This window comes from Mustelus asterias, chromosome 20 (assembly GCF_964213995.1).
Source record: "Mustelus asterias chromosome 20, sMusAst1.hap1.1, whole genome shotgun sequence".
In the NCBI taxonomy this organism is placed as follows: Eukaryota; Metazoa; Chordata; class Chondrichthyes; order Carcharhiniformes; family Triakidae; genus Mustelus; species Mustelus asterias.
In genome coordinates this window covers 3,407,991-3,428,353 of record NC_135820.1, presented here as the reverse complement: position 1 = coordinate 3,428,353, position 20,363 = coordinate 3,407,991, and the positions used below count along the sequence as shown (strand labels likewise).

Below are 20,363 nucleotides of genomic sequence, written 5' to 3'. Positions count from 1 at the left end.
TAAACCTGTGCCCCCTCATAATTGACTCTTCCACCTTGGGAAAAAGCTTCTGACTATCCACTCTGTCCATGCCTCTCATAATCTTGTAGACTTCTATCAGGTCGCCCCTCAACCTCCTTCGCTCCAGTGAGAACAAACCAAGTTTCTCCAACCTCTCCTCATAGCTAATGCCCTCCATACCAGGCCACATCCTAGTAAGTCTGTAGGATTCGATGATTCTATGAAAAGGTATCACCCTGTCCAGCAGCGATTATTTCCCCTTTCAGTGGGGTCTGGTTTGGGATATGTACCCTTATAGGGTGGCACGGTGGCACAGTGGTTAGCACTGCTGCCTCACAGCGCCGGGGATCCGGGTCTGATTCCTGGCTTGGGTCACTGTCTGTGCGGAGTCTGCAGGTTCTTCCCGTGCCTGCGTGGGTTTCCTCCGAGTGCTCCAACGTCCAAAAGACCTGCTGGTTAGATGCATCGCTAAATTCTCCCTCAGTGTACCCGAACAGGCGCCGGAGTGTGGCAACTCGGTGATTTTTACAGTAACTTTATTGCAGTGTTAATTTAAGCCTACTTGTGACACTAATAAATAAACTTTAAAAACTTCAAATCTCACATACAGGTGTATCCTTTTCTCTGTCTGATGTTGGAACCGAAGGGGCTGGTTGTCTTATCTTACTCATGGGGGTTACTCCTTCTGTGGCCAGATTGAATTAGGCCTGTGGTAATACCTTGAATAATCCTTTGAGTGCATGGACTCCGGTCAAAAACTTGATTAGTTGGGTGGGATTATATGGCCTCGCTCATCCTGAAATCATAAAATCCCACCTGAGGTCAATGGACCTTTCCATTGCCCACCCCTCGCCCGCTCTGATTCCCGTAGTTGGCGGGGCGGTAACATTCCAACTGTTGTTTCAATCACCCATTCATGCATTCACTCAGGCCAGCTGCCTGAGGGTAAGGGGGGAAATTCAATACCCAATGTATTCCAATGTCTTCTGCCCATTGTTGCAACACTTGCCCAGTGACATGAGAACCGTTATCTGAATGTACCTTCTCTGGATCACCAGAGCAGGCAATTAGTTGTCCAATGTCCCTCATTGTATTCTGTTGATTGGCTCATGTACATGGTTTAGCTAATAATATTCCAGAAGGGATTCAGATCCTGAGATCATTGGGATCTTTCCTGGGGCAGAGGTGACCTGTTTAAGAAGGATGGGTTGCATCTGAACAGGAGGGGGACCAATATCCTTGGGGGGGCAGATTTTCTAGTTTTTTTTATTCATTCATGGGACACGGCCATCACTGACTGGCCAGCATTTATTGCCCATCCCTAGTTGCCTGAGGACACTTGAGAGTCAACCACGTTGCTGTGGCTCTGGAGTCACATGTAGGCCAGACCAATTAGGGACGGCAGATTTCCTTCCCTAAAGGACATTAGTGAGCCAGTTGGGTCTTTCCAACAATCGGCAATGGTTTCATGGTCATCAGTAGATTCCCAATTCCAGGTATTTTTTTTTATTGAATTCAAATTCCACCATCTGCCATGGCGGGATTCAAACCCGGGTCCCCAGGACATTAGATGGATTAATCGTCTTGCAATAATACCACGAGGCCATCGACTCCCCATGAGTGCTACAACGGAGAGTTTAAACAAGATTGGCGGGGGGGGGGGGGGGGGGGGGGGGGCGGTGGGAGTTACAACAGCAGGGAAGCAAATGAGGGGCTAAAAGGAGATGCAGTCCTCAGCACCGGCAAGCTGAATAGACATAATAGACAGGAGCACAGCAGGGAAAACCTGTTGGATTAAATTGCATCTATTTCAATACAAGAGGGCTGACAGGTAAGGCTGATGAACTCAGGGTATGGATAGATATGTGGGACTGAGATATTATAGCCATAACTGAAACATAGCTAAGGGAGGGTCAGGACTGGCAGCTTAATGTTCCAGAGTACAGGTGCTTTAGTCGGGACAGAGGTGGAGGAAAGAGAGGAGGAGGAATTGCATTTTTGATTAAGGGGAGCATCACTGCAGTAATCAGCGATGAAATAACCGAGGGATCATCCAGCAAGGCTTTGTGGGTGGAACTAAGAAATAAGAAGGGGATGGTGACCTTACTGGGGTTGTACTATAGGCCCCCAAATAGTCAACGGGAATTAGAAGGACAAATATGCAGGGAGATTGGGGAGACTTGCAGGAGTAATAGGGTTGTCATAGTAGGGGATTTTAATTTTCCCAAAGTAGACTGGGACTGCCATAGTATTAAAGGTTTAGATGGGATGACTAGATGTCCGGTCCATCTATTGTGTAAAGGGTATAAAGATGGACCGCACCTATTGTCTCATTGAGAGAAGGTAGCTGTCTCGAAGCACTGCGGAGTGCCAGTGCCTTTTCTCCACGAAGCTTCGTTCAATAAAACTTTTTCAAAAAATATTGTTGAAACCTTCAAGCCTGACTCACAAAGTGGCATTTTTCCCACAACAGTAGAGGATGTGATGGACATATTAAAATTATGAAGGTGGATAAATCTCCTGACCCTGACCAGGTCTATCTGCGTGAGGCTAGAGAAGAAATTGTGGGAGCACTGGATGAGATATTTGCATCATCGTTAGCCTTGGGTGAGGTACTGGAAGACTGGAGGGTAGCAAATGTTGTGCTCTTATTTAAGAAGGGCTGCAAACCCAAACCTGGGAATTATAGACCGATAAGCATAACATCTGCGGGGGATAAGTTATGCGAGCGGATTCTGAGGGATAAGATATATGGACATTTGGAAAGACAGGGTTTGATTAGGAGGAGTCAGCATGGCTTTGTGCATGAGAGATCATGCCTCAAAAATTTGTTGGAGTTCTTTGATGAAGTGACCAGGTAGGTTGATGAGTGGAGGGCGGTAGACATAGTCTATAAGGCCTTTGATAAAGTTCCACATGGTAGGCCGCTCTGGAAGATTGGATCACATGGAATCCAGGAAGAGCTGGCAAATTGGATTTGCAATTGGCTTGATGGTAGGAAGCAGAGGGCAATGGTGGAAGGCTTTATTGCCCATCCCTGGTTGCTCTTGGAGGGCAGTTGAGAGTCCACCACATTGCTGTGGCTCTGGAATGTAATCTACTTGCCATACTTGGGTGGGCCCAGTACCTCGCTTTGTATGGCTGAACACCTTTCCTTGTAGAGATGTTTCTTTCCTGTGTGGCAGACTTCACATTGGTTCGCAATTTCTCCTACTATGTCTGCACTGAGACGTCATCCTCTGTCTTTAGCCCATTGTAACGTTCTTTGCACCCCCAGATGTCCACATTTCTGATGTGCCCAGAACTAACTCTTCTGTACATGCAACAGTACGTACTAGCAGATCAGCGGTGGTGTCGTGTTGTGTAGATCGGAATTGGTCGCGCATGTGTGCATCAATATGGTTATTGTTGCTACCTGGGCTTTCTGCCTGATCTGTTGTCATCGGGGTTTTTCCCACAAGAGCTTTCCTTAAACCATCCATTCATTCATTTTACACCTCGTCATCCAAACGGCCATTCTGTTGGCCAACACTCAGGGTATCAGTAGAGGAATATGGCCTTCTTCTAGTTCCTCTATCAATGCCAAAGTTACATACAAGGATTGCAGTCAGGCAGTTAATTGTGGTATATGCCTTCACCCAGTCACCTAATACTGGAGCACCTGGATAATAAAGAAACTTATTGTTTGTATCACAGCTTGGTATGGCTCCCGCTCTATCCAAGACCGCAAGAAACTAATCGCCACACTCTGGCACTTGTGTCACAAACAACTTTACGTGAGACTTGGTATAAACACACACTTGGAAATTGATATTCAAAGAGAAATGCAAGGAGGCCAACTTGACCTTTGATTAAATGGTGCTATAATATGGTGCAAAACACAACTGCATCCCAAACTTAGATTCCCCACAGCAATATATTAACTCTTTCTATGCAGGCTAGAGGGAAGTAAAGAGGAGGAAATGGGGGAAGGATCCAGAAGTGCTGGCTCAAAAGTGTGAGCAATAACATGCAGCAAGAACAATAACTTGAAGAATTTCAGAATATTCTGGAGAAACCGGTAACACGAAAGTAGGAATGTGAGTTGCCTCCTTCTTTCAGAGATTGATATTCAAATCGTTGGATACAAAGACAAGCAAAGTGAAATATTATTTCCGCGATCTCTTTAAGGTCAAGATTATGCAAATACTTCAATACAAGTCAAGACTCAAATTATTATAAGATCTCCCCACTTCCTTCAAATCAACGGAGAAGAGCTGAGCGAGCTGAGAGTCGAACAAATTTGTCGTTGTGACAGTAATTAGAAAAAGTAACAGAAATGAAGAGCTTTCTCTTAACTTCCCTGCTGGCTTGTGTTTGTTTCCAAGCGGTTCGGAGTGGTAAGTGAAAGGCAGACTGGGTGCAAACTCTCAGTTCCCTATCCGGTGTTTTGTTCACTCCATCCACGGCAGAATTGGGAAATTGACCAAAGAATTGACCGGGTTGTTGGTGGCCTTTGTCTGCAGAATCGTCCCAATGGTTTGGTTGAGTGGTTTGGGAAGAGTAGCGGCAAATGGAATTCAATCCAGAAAAGTGTGAGGTAATTCTTAGCTTACAAAGGCGGCTGGTCATTTAACTCTTTGGCTGCCTCCCTGAAATATGATCTTGGTAGTCTGAAACCTGATGTATTTAGGTTTGGCCCGGTAAGAGATGGTCTGATCTCGGTGGATTCATGGAATCATGGAATCCTTACATAGCAGAAGGAGACCATTTGGCCCATCGAGTCTGCACCGCCCACAATCCCAACCAGGCCCTATCCCCATGCATTTACCCTAGCTCATCCCCCTGACACTAAGGGACAATTTAGCATGGTCAATCCACCTAACCCGCACATGTTTGGAGTGTGGGAGGAAATCGGAGCACCCGGAGGAAACCCACACAGACACAGGGAGAACGTGCAAACTTCAGACTGACAGACAGACAAGCTGGGATTTGAACCCGGGTCCTTGGCACTGTGAGGCAGCAGTGCTAACCACTGTGCCACCGTGCCGCCCCATATGGATAGCCAGAATAATGTGCACATTTTAAGGGGTAAGGCACCGCTTTGGTGAGATCAGGTACCCCTTTTGGAGCGGTACACCACAGGGACGATTCTCCCAGCCTGTTGTGCTGCTTGAATAGCGCATCGGGCCAGGAGACATCAGCAGTGGCCCTATTGCGGGAGTCCCACTAGGTGGCTGGACCTCTGCACGTCTCCCAGTCTAAGATTTTTGGCGTCATCAACTCCCCCTGAAAATCGGCACAGCATATGGAAATATCATGGAAATTGACGTTTCATTATGATTAGCGGGTCCGGGACTGGAGTTTCCAGGCCCACCAGCGTCTACCCCGCCCCGATGAGAGTGGTTCCCTTCAGTGGCACTTATGACTGCTCCCCACTAAAGGGGAACAGGCGGCCCGACTCCGCTGGAGGGAAGAGAGGTCACTGAGGCGCTCCCAGGATGTCAGGGATAAGGGCACTGGCACTGCCAATGGGCCAAACTGGCAGCGGTGTGAAGGATCATGGGTGTTAGAGATGCATAGGATGGTATAGTGAGCATAAGGGGTGATTGGGTTGAATGTGGGTATGAGGTGGCCGATGTTGGCATGGGCAGGGAATGGGAGAGGGTGAGAGAAGGAAAAATCATTTTAACCTCCGGGTGCATTGGCCGTGCTAAATTCTCCCTTGGTGTACCCAAACAGGCACCAGAGTGTGGCGGCTAGGGCATTCTCACAGTAACTTCATTGCAGTGTCGATGTAAGCCTACTTGTGACACTAATAAATAAACTTTAAAAAAGCCATCCGCACATTTACCATCACTGATCCCTATAACCTCCACACATTGGACAATAAGGGCGAATTTAGCATGGCCAATCCATCTAACCGACACATCTTTGGACTGTGGGAGGAAACCGGAGGGCCCGGAGGAAAGTGGTGGGACAGGGAGACAAGCCTTCCACCCAGTCTATCCACACACTCATTTTGAGATTGGCAGGCTAACTTCTAACCCAACCTGCCCGCTACTACCTCCCAAACACCCCCTCACACCTCGCTCATCCCCTCCCGCCCCAAGAAGAAAATCCCACCTTCTAGGAAAATCCCTTTGTTCCAGGAAGATTCCCATCCCAGGAGTGGGATCCCAGTTGTGTGTGAGGTATTGAGTTTGCGTGTCAGGCTGTGTGAGAGACGGTGCATGACTCCACGACTATATGCCAACGTGGGATTACGCTGCAAGTTATTTCATCAGCGAATTTTCTCCAGAAACTGGGTCAATTCATTGTGTAGTTTATAAAATAGGGCAGAGCAGCGAAAATTCCAAAAGTTACTTGTCCATAGATTTCTATATATTCAGCAAAACAAGATCTGAAGTTATTCAGTTACAGAAAAAAATGTTGAAATACATGTTCTGTGATATCCAGAACCAATGCATAACAGAAAAACCAGTACATTAAAAGTGATGTACCTTGACAGCTAGTCAAAGAAGCTAACCTGAATCACTAAATAGGCACATTGAATCTTTTTAAACTTACTATTTTAACTCTTTAGGTTCTTACACTTAAGATAGAATAAGTTTTAAAAACCTGTGCACCTATTCTCTTTTTATGGAATCCTGAAAGTGTAGAAGGGGGACATTCAGCTCATCAAGTCTGCACCGACGCTCCGGAAGAGCATCCTGCTCAGGCGCATCCCTCTCGCCCCCCCCCCTCTCCCCTTCACCCCCCCAACTCCACGCCTCCCCCCCCACCGCCACCACCCGACTTCTCCCTATCCCACGGCATGGCACGGTGGCACAGTGGTTAGCAATCTTGCCTCACAGTGCCAGGGACACAGGTAGAATCCCGGCTTGGGTTTCTGTCTGTGCGGAGTCTGCACGTTCTCCCCGTGTCTGCGTGGGGTTTCCTTCGGGTGCTCCGGTTTCCTCCCACAGTCTGAAAGACCTGGTGCTTAGGTGCATTGGCCCTGCTAAATTCTCCCTCAGTGTACCCGAACAGGCCAATCCAACTAACCGACACATCTTTGGACTGTGGGAGGAAACCAGAGCATCCGGAGGAAACCCATGCAGACACGGGGAGAATGTGCAAGCTCCACAGAGACGGTGACCCAAGGGTGGAATTGAATCCGTGTCCCTGGCGCTGTCAGTAGTGCTGCCCCTACTTTTGAGACTAATGACCTTCATCACCAAAAATGAAGAATATGAACATGTTAAGTCAAAATTTAAACTAATTGACAACAACACAAAAGGAGTGCTAAAATTACTGAATGCCAGCTCAGAAACAATTAAACATTACACAACTATTCCTAACAAGTTCTGAAGTGAGATTTGAACCCCTAACATCTAGACCAGAAGATCTACCAACTGAACCATGTTTAACATTAAGTTAGTGATGAATAAATCTCTGAGTGTCTGTTTCCCCTGCCAACACCACCAGATTTTCATTCAAACCCATTTAGGTATCGCCGGGTCAGTGCTCAGTGTGACAGAACTGAGCATTCACAAGAACAGAATTGACTCTGGGGAAATAATCGGTGATATATTCAGTGAGTTTGAGTAACATGGCTGGATGGGACCTCGGTTTGATTTCTATTTGAAGGGAAGGCTATTGTGAATGTATACAACTCTCTCAGCAGAACTCGAGAGGGCAGAGAGCTCAAAGCCTTGTGGAAGTGTCGGGGTTTATGGAGATAGGGAAGAAGTGAGGACATGCAGGGATTTGGAAACAAGAGTGAGAATTTGAAAATGAGTAACCCTGGTCGATCAACAGGGTCAGACTATAGAATCTGGATTTGGAAGAGACTTGGATGAGGGCTTCAGTAGCAGATGAAATTTTATTTAAATGTTTCAAGGGATGGTGTCAGAGCCTGGGCTGGGCTAACATTTATTGCCCACTCCTAACTGCCCTTGACGGAGCACTTCAAAGCCAACCACATTTTTGTGGCTCTGGAGTCACATCTCGGCCACAGCAGGTATATAAAGGAATATAAGGACCATCTTGGAGCAGATGGGCCGAATGGACGTTGTTTGTGCAGCAAATGTTTTGCAATCCTAAACTGAACATGGCTGACACCTTTCTCTCTTCCAGACCTGGTCTGCCGCCAGATAGACGGAAACCTGAAGCAGATCGATGCCGGCAATGGACAAGTGTTCGGAGTGGATGAAAAGGGAACGGTTTACAGCAGAAACGAAGGGCAGTGGGACATTGTCCCCGGGAGCCTTTCCCATGTGACTGTGGGCCCAGCTGGGGTCTGGGGAGTCGATAGGAATCACGCTATTTACAGAATGCTGGGTGGATCCTGGGCATCGATGGCTGGTAAGGTACTCTGACTCTAAAAGCTGAGATCCAGTGGAAGGTGAAAGGTGGAGCAGAATTATCCGGTGCTCGGGCGGGCTTGCCTCGGACGCACAAGTGGATGAAATCATGTAGAGCACGCGGGTGATGTCTTTGTTGATGGGCATGTGCGATAGAACCTCGCCCACTGACAATCCCACCAGCAATTTAGTCCATGAAGGGGAAAAGTTGTTATGAGCTTTGATATTCAGTCTTTCAATTGGTCACAACTTTATCCTTCAAGTAACCCGACCAAGACACGGAGTTCTCTTAAACAGCTGCTATAATGCAAGCTATAAAGATTGGACCCTGGAAAGTCGGAGGTCTGGAACTAGCCAAGTGCAGGATTTGGAGAGAGAATGGAGGCAACATTTCCAGTCTGCATGACCCTTCGTCAGGCTCTATTCTCTCTCCACAGATGCTGTCAAACCTGCTGAGATTTTCCAGCATTTTATGTTTTTCTTATCCTTTCCAGCATCCACAGTATTTTGTTATCCTTAAAGATCCCATTGGATATGCTTTCCTGTGGTATTACCACAATGAGTTTTATAGCCCTCTTCACTGACTCTGGTTGATCATAAATTCATGTATGTCCTGGTTAAGGAACTTTACTTTGTGCAGAGAGGGAGACAAATGTTGGGGAATGATTCCAAATCACAAATCTTCAATGTCGGTCTTAACCTCATCGATCAGATCTCTGGCAAGATTACCACACGCCCGCCCTTTGACCTGGACCTCAGTGGTCTTAATTAACGTTTCAGTTCCGTGATAAAATGTTTTTAGGAGTCCTTTATCCTATAGGCCGATGACAGAGAGTCAATACTGGGTTCCATAGGTTCCATACTGTAGTCCATTTCCATGGCAACGCAGGATGACTAGCCATTCTGTTTAGACAAAGAACAAAGAAAAGTATGGGTGTAAAATTCAGACCATGGAGACTTTATTCGTGTTGAAAAATTGCATTTCCATTTTGAGATTTCTGAACAATGGATCTTTTTGTTTTGACCTCACATTGCTTGGGGTGAGGCACATTGACCCCAAGCCAAGAAACCTCCTGGTATCAATCTGACCGGAATATAGTTTCATTTCCTCTTGGGTTGTCAGGAGGTCAAAGTCCCTCACTCCCTCCATCAGAGAACCTCCTGAATGAGAGCTCCCCTCATCATCACCTCACCCCCCTCCTTTTCACCGGAACCTTCTCCAGCCCCAAACCTTCAAATCTCCAAGGAGAACAGTTCTGGTTTCTGATTTGAACTCTGTATTCTTCTCTTTTCCAACAGGTCTGCTCAAACAGATCGATGCCGGCGGAGATCGCTTTGTGGGTGGTGTTAATGCGAATGATGATATCTACTGTGTCCAAGAAGGTGACACGCTATCTGCTGCCAATTACAACAGCCCAAAGTACAACCATTTGGCTGGCAAACTCAAATACTACTCCTGTGGACCATTCGGGTGCTGGGGTGTCAACTCAGGAGATGGCATCTATTCCCGAACTGAGGTGACCCCAACTAATTGTGTTGGGACAACATGGCAACACATCCCTGGCAAACTCTCGATGATTGAAGTCGGGACAGATGGCAGTGTGTATGGTGTTAACTCAGCCGGGCAACTCTATCGCAGGTACAGTTCCAGGCTGCTCTGACTAAACACTCACATTTATGTCACACCTGTAACTGAGAAAGAGGTCCCCACAGTCTCAAAACATGTGTTAGAAGATGAGATGTGGCACTGAACAGCAGCAGAATATATGAATACAGGTGATCACAAGGTTGGTCAGGGGGAGGCGATGTTTAAGTTGGGAATTCCAGTACTTGGGCCCAAGCAGCTGAAGACACTCCCACCAATGGCAGAGTATTGGAGACTGGGGATGTTCAAGAGGCTGGAAGATGTGCAGGTTAGGTGGATCAGTCTTAGTAAGTATGCAAGTTTACTGGTATACAGTAGGTAGAATGCTCTTTCAGAGAGTTGGCGCAGAGTGAATGGGCTGAATGGCCTCCTGTTGCACTGTAGAGATTCTATGGTTCTAAACATTGGACATTGCCAGACTGGAGAAGTGGGGTCAGTGAGCACAAAGGTGGGGTGATGGGTCAGTGGGGCTGTGTGGGAGTTCAGATGTGGGGACAGCAGAGTTTTTACAAGCTGAGGAGTTAACAGATAGGAGTCTGGCCGGGAGAATATTGAAACAACATTGTTTAATTTGATTCTATTTGTTTTTCAGAGATGGGATCACCTGCCTATTACCAACTGGGACAGAGTGGACCCATATCAACATCCAGGGGCATAAATTCAAGCACGTGACAACAGACCTGGGGCAGCTGTGGCTGATTACCAAAAGCAACCAAATCGTTCAGTGCCAATAGCGTCAATGATCAGATCACGTGATCAATAATCACTTGCAAAGAAATCAATCAGCTGTATCAATGAGTGGGATAAAGGTTTCACGCTGAATAAACATTTGCCTGCTTTATATCTCTTTTCAGATTAATCTGCTCTGACATATTACTGCCCAATCAGTCTGTGCCCAAACTCCTGGCAAGAAAATCTTTGGTAGATAAGCAGCTCCCCCTGTTCCTGCGTAACAGGCCCAAGGGCTGAATGGTCTCATTCTGTCCCCATGCAATAGGCGTGTGGGGCTGAATGGCCTCGTGCTGTGATCATCATTGCAAAAAGCCAGGTGTTTGATTTTACGAAGGAGCCTTTAAATCCAAAGAGAAAGAAAGCTCTGTGAAAGGGATTAGTAATTAGATTTCCTGGATGTGACGTCAATTTTGAGCGAGGCACATGAGGCAATGAAAGTTGCGTAAGTAAAGAACAGCTTAGACAGGCGATGAAGTGGAGCCAACAGTGTGCTGGCTTTTCCAATTGAAGAGAACAGAACAGGGATTCCGGGAGCAACCTTTGTCTGGGTCTAGATAGGGGCGCCTGTTGGTTTGACACTGTGACAATCTGGAGATGATAAAGCTGTGATTGGATAGAACTCCTGACCCTACCCTGCATGAACAAAGAATAGAAACTCAACCAGGGGAAGGAGCAGCATTGGCCTTTGCAACTATATATGGTGGAGGGATTGTATCAGCTATTTCCATTGTACACCCTAGCTTGTACTGAATACTCTGTTCTATTCATGTCTACTTCATTGTATGTTGATTATGAAATATGATTGGTGCATTAAATTTCTAAAATGTGAAATCTGGTCCAATGTTTTTTGTCAATCACTTTGGAGAATCCGTCCTACCACCTTATTGGTCTCCATGGCGATTGTAAAACTGTCCCATAGAGGGAGGGGGCTGAATGGCCTCCTCCAGTTCCTGTTTAACTGGCTTGTGAGGTTGACTGGGTACCCGTTATTGTTGTCCTGTATGGAGTGTATCCCTGTGCGCATTGTGTGTGAGTGTGTGTAAGAATTGCAAAGCTCTACAATTGCTTGGCAGGAGAAAGTAATTGATTCATTTATCCTGAAGGAACTGTCTACAAAGGAGGAGCACAAAGACCTCCAAATGTTTCAACTCCCGAGGGTCAACTGTTGAGCTAAACCACTGATCACCAACTGCCCCCTTCCAACCGCTGCACCGTGCGTTTGCGCTCGAACTCCCCCTCCGCAGAATGCGAGTTTGCTCTTGTTCAACTGCAGCTCCGTGCGCTCCGCCCCGTGTTCCCGAGCTCGGGCTGTACCGTCGCATATCACACTCTGCTGCACTACCACAATGTGTCACCCAGTGTTCTGACATGGGACCACTTTGCTGTTCCATCATTGTCTTTGGGTCAATTTCCAATTAGTTCCTCCTGGCCAGCAGTGTGGTAACACCCACACCAGGTAACCTGCAGAAATTGACAATGGAACCCACTCCCTAACACCTCCTGAATGGGGAACGAGCAAAGAGTTTGGCAGTAAGTGTCATCCTTTCCGGCACTGTGCACATCAAGACATCTGAACATACAAATAAAGGATGAATCACTCACTCAACAAGAACATAATAATAGGAGTGGAAGTAGGCCCATTTATCCTGCTCCATCATTCAGTTTGATACGGGCTGACCTTACCATGCACCTCCTATCACCTCCTCATATCTCAATTCCCAAGAAATCAACAATCAGTCTCTTCCAGTCTTAAATGTATTCAATGGTGGAGAATCCACAATTCTTGAGGGGAGACAATTCCAAAGATTCACATATTTGAGTAGAATAATCTTTCCTCATTTCCCGTCCTAAATGCTCGGCCTCTTCCCCTACGGCCATGCTTCTCCCCCATTCCCCACCCTCCCCCGGCTGTGTTTGAGATTCCCCAACTGACGGAAACAGTGGACCCTACTTTCCGAGCACCACAGCTTCAGATTGAGAGGGTGCCAGGTGTACCTCAAAGGCGCGTAGAGGAGTCCCTCTTTCACCTTCACAGGGAAGGTTTAGCGTGAAGATTACCAAGAAGGGGCGGCACGGTGGCACAGTGGTTAGCACTGCTGCTTCACAGCTCCAGGGTCCTGGGTTCGATTCTCGGCTCGGGTCACTGTCTGTGTGGAGTTTGCACATTCTCCTCGTGTCTGCGTGGGTTTCCTCCGGGTGCTCCGGTTTCCTCCCACAGTCCAAAGATGTGCTGGATAGGTTGATTGGCCAGGTTAAAAATTGCCCCTTAGAATCCTAAAATGCGTAGGTTAGAGGGATTAGCAGGTAAATATGTGGGGGTAGGGCCTGGGTGGGATTGTGGTCGGTGCAGACTCGATGGGCCGAATGGCCTCCTTCTGCACTGTAGGGTTTCTATGATTTCTATGATTTCTATGAAGCACAACCTCCCTCAGGTCAACCGGCCCTGCGCTGGGAACCATCCAAAAATGTGACTTAAATCGCAAACTTTGAGTGGTCCCGACAGGCTTACACTAATAGTTGCCCACAAAAAGTTAAAGGAATTAAAACCTCTTTGACTTCTCGGTAAATATTGCGCAGACCAGACCAAACACCCACGTGACTCCCTCACACATCCATCCCTTGGCCATTGCCCCTCCACCAGTCATCCCTTCACCCCTTAATGCCCCTCCCACCCTCTCTCAGGGGACTCCCCCCACCACTTGACTACCTTCTCCACCATGGGACGCCCACACTTGAGTCACGCACCCTCTCCAGCCTGGGCAGCCTCCCTCTCTCCCACCTGTGCTATATTGGGGTTTGCACCCGTAGGCTGCCTTGGAGCAGTTCTTGGGCTCTTCCAGTCGTTATCTGCTTTGCTACGTGGCTTCCAGATGTATCCTGCCCCACCCTCTGGGGTGATCACACATTCTCGGGTTCCCATTCAAGCCAGGTTACCTTCTTTTGCTGTGCTGTCTTAAAGAGAGAGAGCTCACAATCATTGCAGGCACCCGCACCTGGATTTCCCCCACCACGAACCCAGAGATTCCCCACTCCTCCTGAGTACTTCCCACTGGCATTCCCCCCCAACCCCCCACCACCACCCTTCAGCCACCCCCCACCAGGTGATGGCCTCGTGGTATTATCGCTGGACCATTAATCCAGAAATTCAGCTGATATTCTGGGGACCCGGGTTCGAATCCCGCCATGGCAGGTGACGAAATTTGAATTCAATAATAAAAATCTGGAATTAAGAATCTACTGATGACCATGGAACCATTGCCGATTGTCATAAAAATCCATCTGGTTCACTCATGTCCTTTCGGGAAGGAAATCTGCCGTCTTTACCTGGTCTGGCCTACATGTGACTCCAGAGCCACAGCAATGTGGTTGACTCTCAACTGCCCTCCAAGGGGAACTAGGGATGGGCAATAAATGCTGGCCAGCCAGCGATGCCCATGTCCCATGAAAGAATTTAAAAATACACACACCATTTAAATCATCATTAAAACACACTCCTTTCAACTCAATCATCCAGCTGGTTACCTCCCAACCACAGTTTCAGGGACCAGACTTGGAGCTAGAGTAACAAAGGCAAATTATAGGAAGAAGGAAGGAAATAAGAATCAAAAGGGGAGAGGAGAAAACAAACCAAAACAGAAAACTACCCTAAATGAGATGTTTGCAGGCCTATGAAAAGCAGGAGTAGATATAATGGCGATTGATGGAATACCCACAGATATACACCATGTAAAATTGATTTATTAGTCAAAAGTAAGGCTTACATTATGTGACTTATGTGACTAAACACATTGACGAAGAAAAAGCGATGGATGTGGTTTACATGGACATCAGCAAGGCATTCGATAAGGTCCCCCATGCAAGACTTCTCGAGAAATTTCTTCAGCCAGAGAGTGGTGGGTCTGTGGAATTCATTGCCACAGAGGGCTGTGGAGGCCGAGACGTTGAGCGTCTTCAAGACAGAAATTGATAAATTCTTGATTTCTCGAGGAATTAAGGGCTATGGGGAGAGAGCGGGTAAATGGAGTTGAAATCAACCATGATTGAATGGTGGAGTGGACTCGATGGGCCGAATGGCCTTACTTCCGCTCCTATGTCTTATGGTCTTATGGTCTTATGGAAAGTGAGAGGGCATGGGATCCAAGGGGCTGTTGCCTTGTGGATCCAGAACTGGCTTGCCTGCAGAAGGCAGAGAGTGGTTGTAGATGGGTCTTTTTCTGAGTGGAGGTCGGTCACCAGTGGAGTGCCCCAGGGATCTGTTCTGGGACCCTCGCTGTTTGTCATTTTCTTAAATGACCTGGATGAGGAAGTGGAGGGATGGGTTGGTAAGTTTGCCGATGACACGAAGGTTGGTGGTGCTGTGGATAGTTTGGAGGGATGTCAGAAGCTGCAGCGTGACATAGATAGGATGCAAGACTGGGCGGAGAAGTGGCAGATGGACTTCAACCCGGATAAATGTGTAGTGGTACATTTTGGCAGGTCAAATGGGATGAAGGAGTATAATATCAAGGGTAAGGCTCTTAGCAGTGTAGAGGATCAGAAGGACCTTGGGGTCCATAGGACTCTTAAATTGGCCTCGCAGGTAGAGGAGGTGGTTAAGAAGGCATATGGTGTGCTGGCCTTCATCAATCGAGGGATTGAGTTTAGGAGTCGGGAGATAATGATGCAGCTTTATAAGACCCTCGTCAGACCCCACTTAGAGTACTGTGCTCAGTTCTGGTTGCCTCATTACAGGAAGGATGTAGAAATTATTGCAAGAGTGCAGAGAAGATTTACAAGGATGTTGCCTGGATTGGGTGGCATGCCTTATGAGGATAGGTTGAGGGAGCTCGGTCTTTTCTCCTTGGAGAGACGAAGGATGAGAGGTGACCAGATAGAGGTGTACAAAATGTTGAGAGGTATAGATCGGGTGGATTCTCAGAGGCTTTTTCCCAGGGGTGAAATGGCTGCTGTGAGAGGACACAGGTTTAAGGTGCTGGGGGGTAGGTACAGAGGAGATGTCAGGGGTAAGTTTTTCACTCAGAGGGTGGTGGGTGAGTGGAATCGGCTGCCGTCAATGGTGGTGGAGGCAAACTCGATAGGGTCTTTTAAGAGACTTCTGGATGAGTACATGGGACTTAATAGGATTGAGGGTTATAGGTAAGCCTATATATATAAGCCTAGGTAGGTAGGGACATGACCAGCGCAACTTGTGGGCCGAAGGGCCTGTTTGTGCTGCAGTTTTTCTATGTTCTATGTTCTATTAATACCATAAAGAAGTTACCTTGAAATTCAAGAAACATTGGGTGGAATTTTCCCATCCTGTCCACCACAAAATTGGAGCAGGCGGGACATGGATCATGCAAATGTCCGCTGACTTCACGTGGGATTTTCCGGACTTGGGGTGACCTCAACCAGAAAAACCCACCCATTCTGCGCAGGGTATGACTTCTCACGCCCAAGAGACTCAGTCAGATTCAGAGTTCCCCTGAACCACCGGAGTCGACTACCCCACTATGGAAGAACTCAAAGTGATCTGGAGAGCCCATAGACTAGGGGTGGGGCTAGGGTCCGGGAGCCAAAACGAGAATGTGAATGAACACAGCCCCCTTACGGGACCTGAGGCAACATATCCCAATCACTTTGTATTGGCAGGGAGGTAATCGGCAAAGGGACATGGCACTATTAGATACTGGGACAGAAGTGGCTAATAGACATGGCAACCTGCTGCTTGGGTCAATGATATGTCAGAATGGATGCCGGACACTCTGAAGGGGGAGGGTGAACAGCCAGTGGTCGTAGTACACATTGGTACAAATGACATAGGTTAAAATAAGGGATCAGCTTCGAAAAGCAGAATATAGGGAGCTAGAAAGCAGGCTGAAAAATAGGACCTCAAAGGGAATGATCTAAGGATTACTAAAGTAAAGTAAAATTAAGTTTATTTAAAAGTCACAAGTAAGTCTTACATTAACAATGCAATGAAGTTACTGTGAAATTCCCTCGTCGCCACACTCCGGTGCCTGTTCGGGTCAATGCACCTAACCAGCACATATTTCAGGCTGTGGGAGGAAACCGGAGCACCCAGAGGAAACACACGCAGATCATAGAAATCATAGAAACCCTACAGTGCAGAAGGAGGCCATTCGGCCCATCGAGTCTGCACCGACCACAATCCCACCCAGGCCCTACCCCCACATATTTTACCCGCTAATCCCTCTAACCTACGCATCCCAGGACTCTAAGGGGCAATTTTTTTTTTTTAACCTGGCCAATCAACCTAACCCGCACATCTTTGGACTGTGGGAGGAAACCGGAGCACCCGGAGGAAACCCACGCAGACACGAGGAGAATGTGCAAACTCCACACAGACAGTGACCCAAGCCGGGAATCGAACCCGGGACCCTGGAGCTGTGAAGCAGCAGTGCTAACCACTGTGCTACCGTGCCGCCCCTCTGTCAGGTGCTACCTCTGTCAGGTGCTAGTCAGAGTAGAAACAGCAGTACACTTAGGATGAATACATGGCTGAAAAGATGATGTGAGGGGAAGGGTTTCAGATTCTTGGGGCATTGGGACCGGTTCTGGGGGAGGTGGGACCTGTACAAACTGGACGGGTTACACCTGGGTAGGATCAGGACTGATGTCCTGGGGGGGAATACTTGCTCGAGTGGTTGGAGAGCACTTAAACTAATATGGCAGGGGGACGAGAATCTTTGCAATGATTCAGAGCAGGGGGGATTAAGGACAAGAGGAAAAGGCAGTGAGGAGAATAAGGAAAGTGAGAGGCAGAGAAATCAAGGGTGAGATAAGGACCGAGTAAAAAGTAGTAGGAAAGGGAAAAGAAATGTTAAAAGTGCCCATCTTAAGGTTTTGTACCTGAATGCTTGGAGCATTCGAAACAAAATGGATGAATTAGTTGCACAGATTGACGTAAAGGGGTATGATGTAGTTGGCATTACAGAGACGTGGCTCCAAGGTGAGCAAGGATGGGAACTAAACATTGAGGGCTATTCAGTGTTTAGGAAAGACAGATGGAAAGGAAAAGGTGGTGGAGTTGCATTGTTGATCAAAGGTGATATTGATATGATATTGAGGAAAGATATCAGCACAGATGATGTGGAATCTGTATGGGTCGAGTTAAGAAACAATGAGAGGCAAAAAACATTGATGGGGGTGGTATACAGACCACCAAACTGTAGTGGTTATGTTGGAAATAACATTAGACAGGAAATCGGAGATGCATGTGTTAAAGGAACATCTGCAATTATGGGCGTTTGTAATTTGCATATAGATTGGGAGAGTCAAACTAGTCACAGTACAATAGAGGAGGAATTTCTGGAATGCATACAGACTGATTTTCTGGTGAAATGCAAAGAACAAAGAACAGTCCAGCACTGGAACAGGTCCTTCAGCCCTCCAAGCCAGCGCCGATCATGATGCCTGCCCAAACTAAAACCGTATGGACTTACAGAGACCGTATCCTTCCGTTCCCATCCTATTCATGCATTCGTCGAGTTGCCCCTTAAATGCTGCTATCATACCTGCTCCCACCACCACCCCAGGAGGCGGGTTCCAGGCATTCACCACCCTCTGTGTAAAAAACTTGGCTCGCACATCTCCTCGAAACTTCTCCTCACGCACTTTAAACCTACGTCCCCCAGCACTTGATTTTCTAACCTAGGAAAGAGCATCTGACTATCCATTCTGTCCATGCCACTCCTAATCTTGTAGACCTCTATCAGGTCACCCCTCAACCTCCATCGTTCCAATGAGAACAAATATACATTCAGCAACCAAAAAGGGAACTGACCATCATGGACTGGGTGTTGTGCAATGAGAGAGGATTAGTTTGCAATCTAGTTGTGAGAGACCTTTGGGGACAAGTGGCCATAATATGATAGACTTCTTTGCCAAGGTGGATAATAATGTAGTTGATTCTGAGACCAGGGTCCTGAATCTCAATAAAGGTAATGATGATGGGATGGGACATGATTTGGCCATGGTGGACTGGGAAACATCACAGAAAGGAAGGACAGTGGACAGGCGATGACAGGCATTTAGAGAATGAAAAGGTGAACTTCAGAAGTTGTTCATTCCTGTTTGGCGCAAGAGTGGTAAGGAAATAGTGGTCAAACCATGGCTAACAAGGGAAATTAGAGATAGTATCAGATTCCAAGAAGAAGCATAAAAATTAGGAAGAAAAAGCAATGGGCCTGAGGACTGAGAGCAGTTTAAAATTCAGCAAAGGAGGGCCAAGGGATTGATTAGGAGGGGGAAAATATGACAGCACCCACCTAATCACCCACCAAGTTGATCTGCTTGTATTTCTCTTTATATATTGTTTTCCAAGTATAGAACATAGAACATAGAAAGCCACAGCACAAACAGGCCCTTCGGCCCACAAGTTGCGCCGATCACATCCCCACCTCTAGGCCTATCTATAGCCCTCAATCCCATTAAATCCCATGTACTCATCCAGAAGTCTCTTAAAAGACCCCAACGAGTTTGCCTCCACCACCACCGACGTCAGCCGATTCCACTCACCCACCACCCTCTGAGTGAAAAACTTACCCCTGACATCCCCCCTGTACCTACCCCCCAGCACCTTAAACCTGTGTCCTCTCGTAGCAACCATTTCAGCCCTTGGAAATAGCCTCTGAGAGTCCACCCTATCCAGACCCCTCAACATCTTGTAAACCTCTATCAGGTCACCTCTCATCCTTCGTCTCTCCAGGGAGAAGAGACCAAGCTCCCTCAACCTATCCTCATAAGGCATGCCCCCCAATCCAGGCAACATCCTTGTAAATCTCCTCTGCACCCTTTCAATGGCTTCAACATCTTTCCTGTAATGAGGTGACCAGAACTGCGCGCAGTACTCCAAGTGGGGTCTAACCAGGGTCCTATAAAGCTGCAGCATTATCTCCCGACTCCTAAACTCAATCCCTCGATTAATGAAGGCCAGTATGTTTATGTCAAGTCTCACAAGGAAGTATGGGCAGCACGATGGCACAGTGGTTAGCACTGCTGCCTCACAAAGCCAGGGACCCGGGTTTGATTCCTGGCTTGGGTCACTGTCTGTATGGAGTTTGCACGTTCATGGCCTGGAGCTGAAGGCAGCAGGGCAAGAGGTCAGCTTTGTGCTGAGTTGAAAATTCATTGAGGTGGGGTGCACTGTCAGGAAGCCAAGGCTTTGATGAGAACAGTGTTAGGAAACAGAGATGTGGAGAACAGAAGACATTGTGAATACCCGAAAAGGAGTGAGGCTGGAGACTGGATGGGAGGGAAGCAAAGAGGGGGAAGCGAGGGAAGGAACCAGAGATATTGGCACAAAATGTAGATATAAGATTGCAATGCTCTTATGCTGCAACTGTACAGGACCTTGGTGAGACCACATTTGGAATATTGTGTGCAGTTCTGGTCACCTCACTATAAGAAGGATGTGGAAGCGCTGGAAAGAGTGCAGAGGAGATTTACCAGGATGCTGCCTGGTTTGGAGGGTAGGTCTTGTGAGGAAAGGTTGAGGGAACTAGGGCTGTTCTCTCTGGAGCGGAGGAGGCTGAGGGGAGACTTAATAGAGGTTTATAAAATGATGAAGGGGATAGATAGAGTGAACGTTCAAAGACTATTTCCTCGGGTGGATGGAGCTATTACAAGGGGGCATAACTATAGGGTTCATGGTGGGA

At 47.3% G+C, this 20,363-nt stretch overlaps 1 protein-coding gene across 1 annotated transcript; it reads left to right on the top strand.

Annotated features, from left to right (window-relative positions):
* Positions 1-4,247: 4,247 nt before the first annotated feature.
* On the top strand, positions 4,248-11,532 carry LOC144508380 (fish-egg lectin-like). Its single transcript, XM_078236249.1, has 4 exons — positions 4,248-4,379; positions 8,101-8,328; positions 9,627-9,966; positions 10,565-11,532. The coding sequence occupies exons 1-4, from the start codon at positions 4,319-4,321 to the stop codon at positions 10,704-10,706; spliced, it is 771 nt and encodes a 256-aa protein (XP_078092375.1). The 5' UTR covers positions 4,248-4,318; the 3' UTR covers positions 10,707-11,532.
* Positions 11,533-20,363: the final 8,831 nt, after the last annotated feature.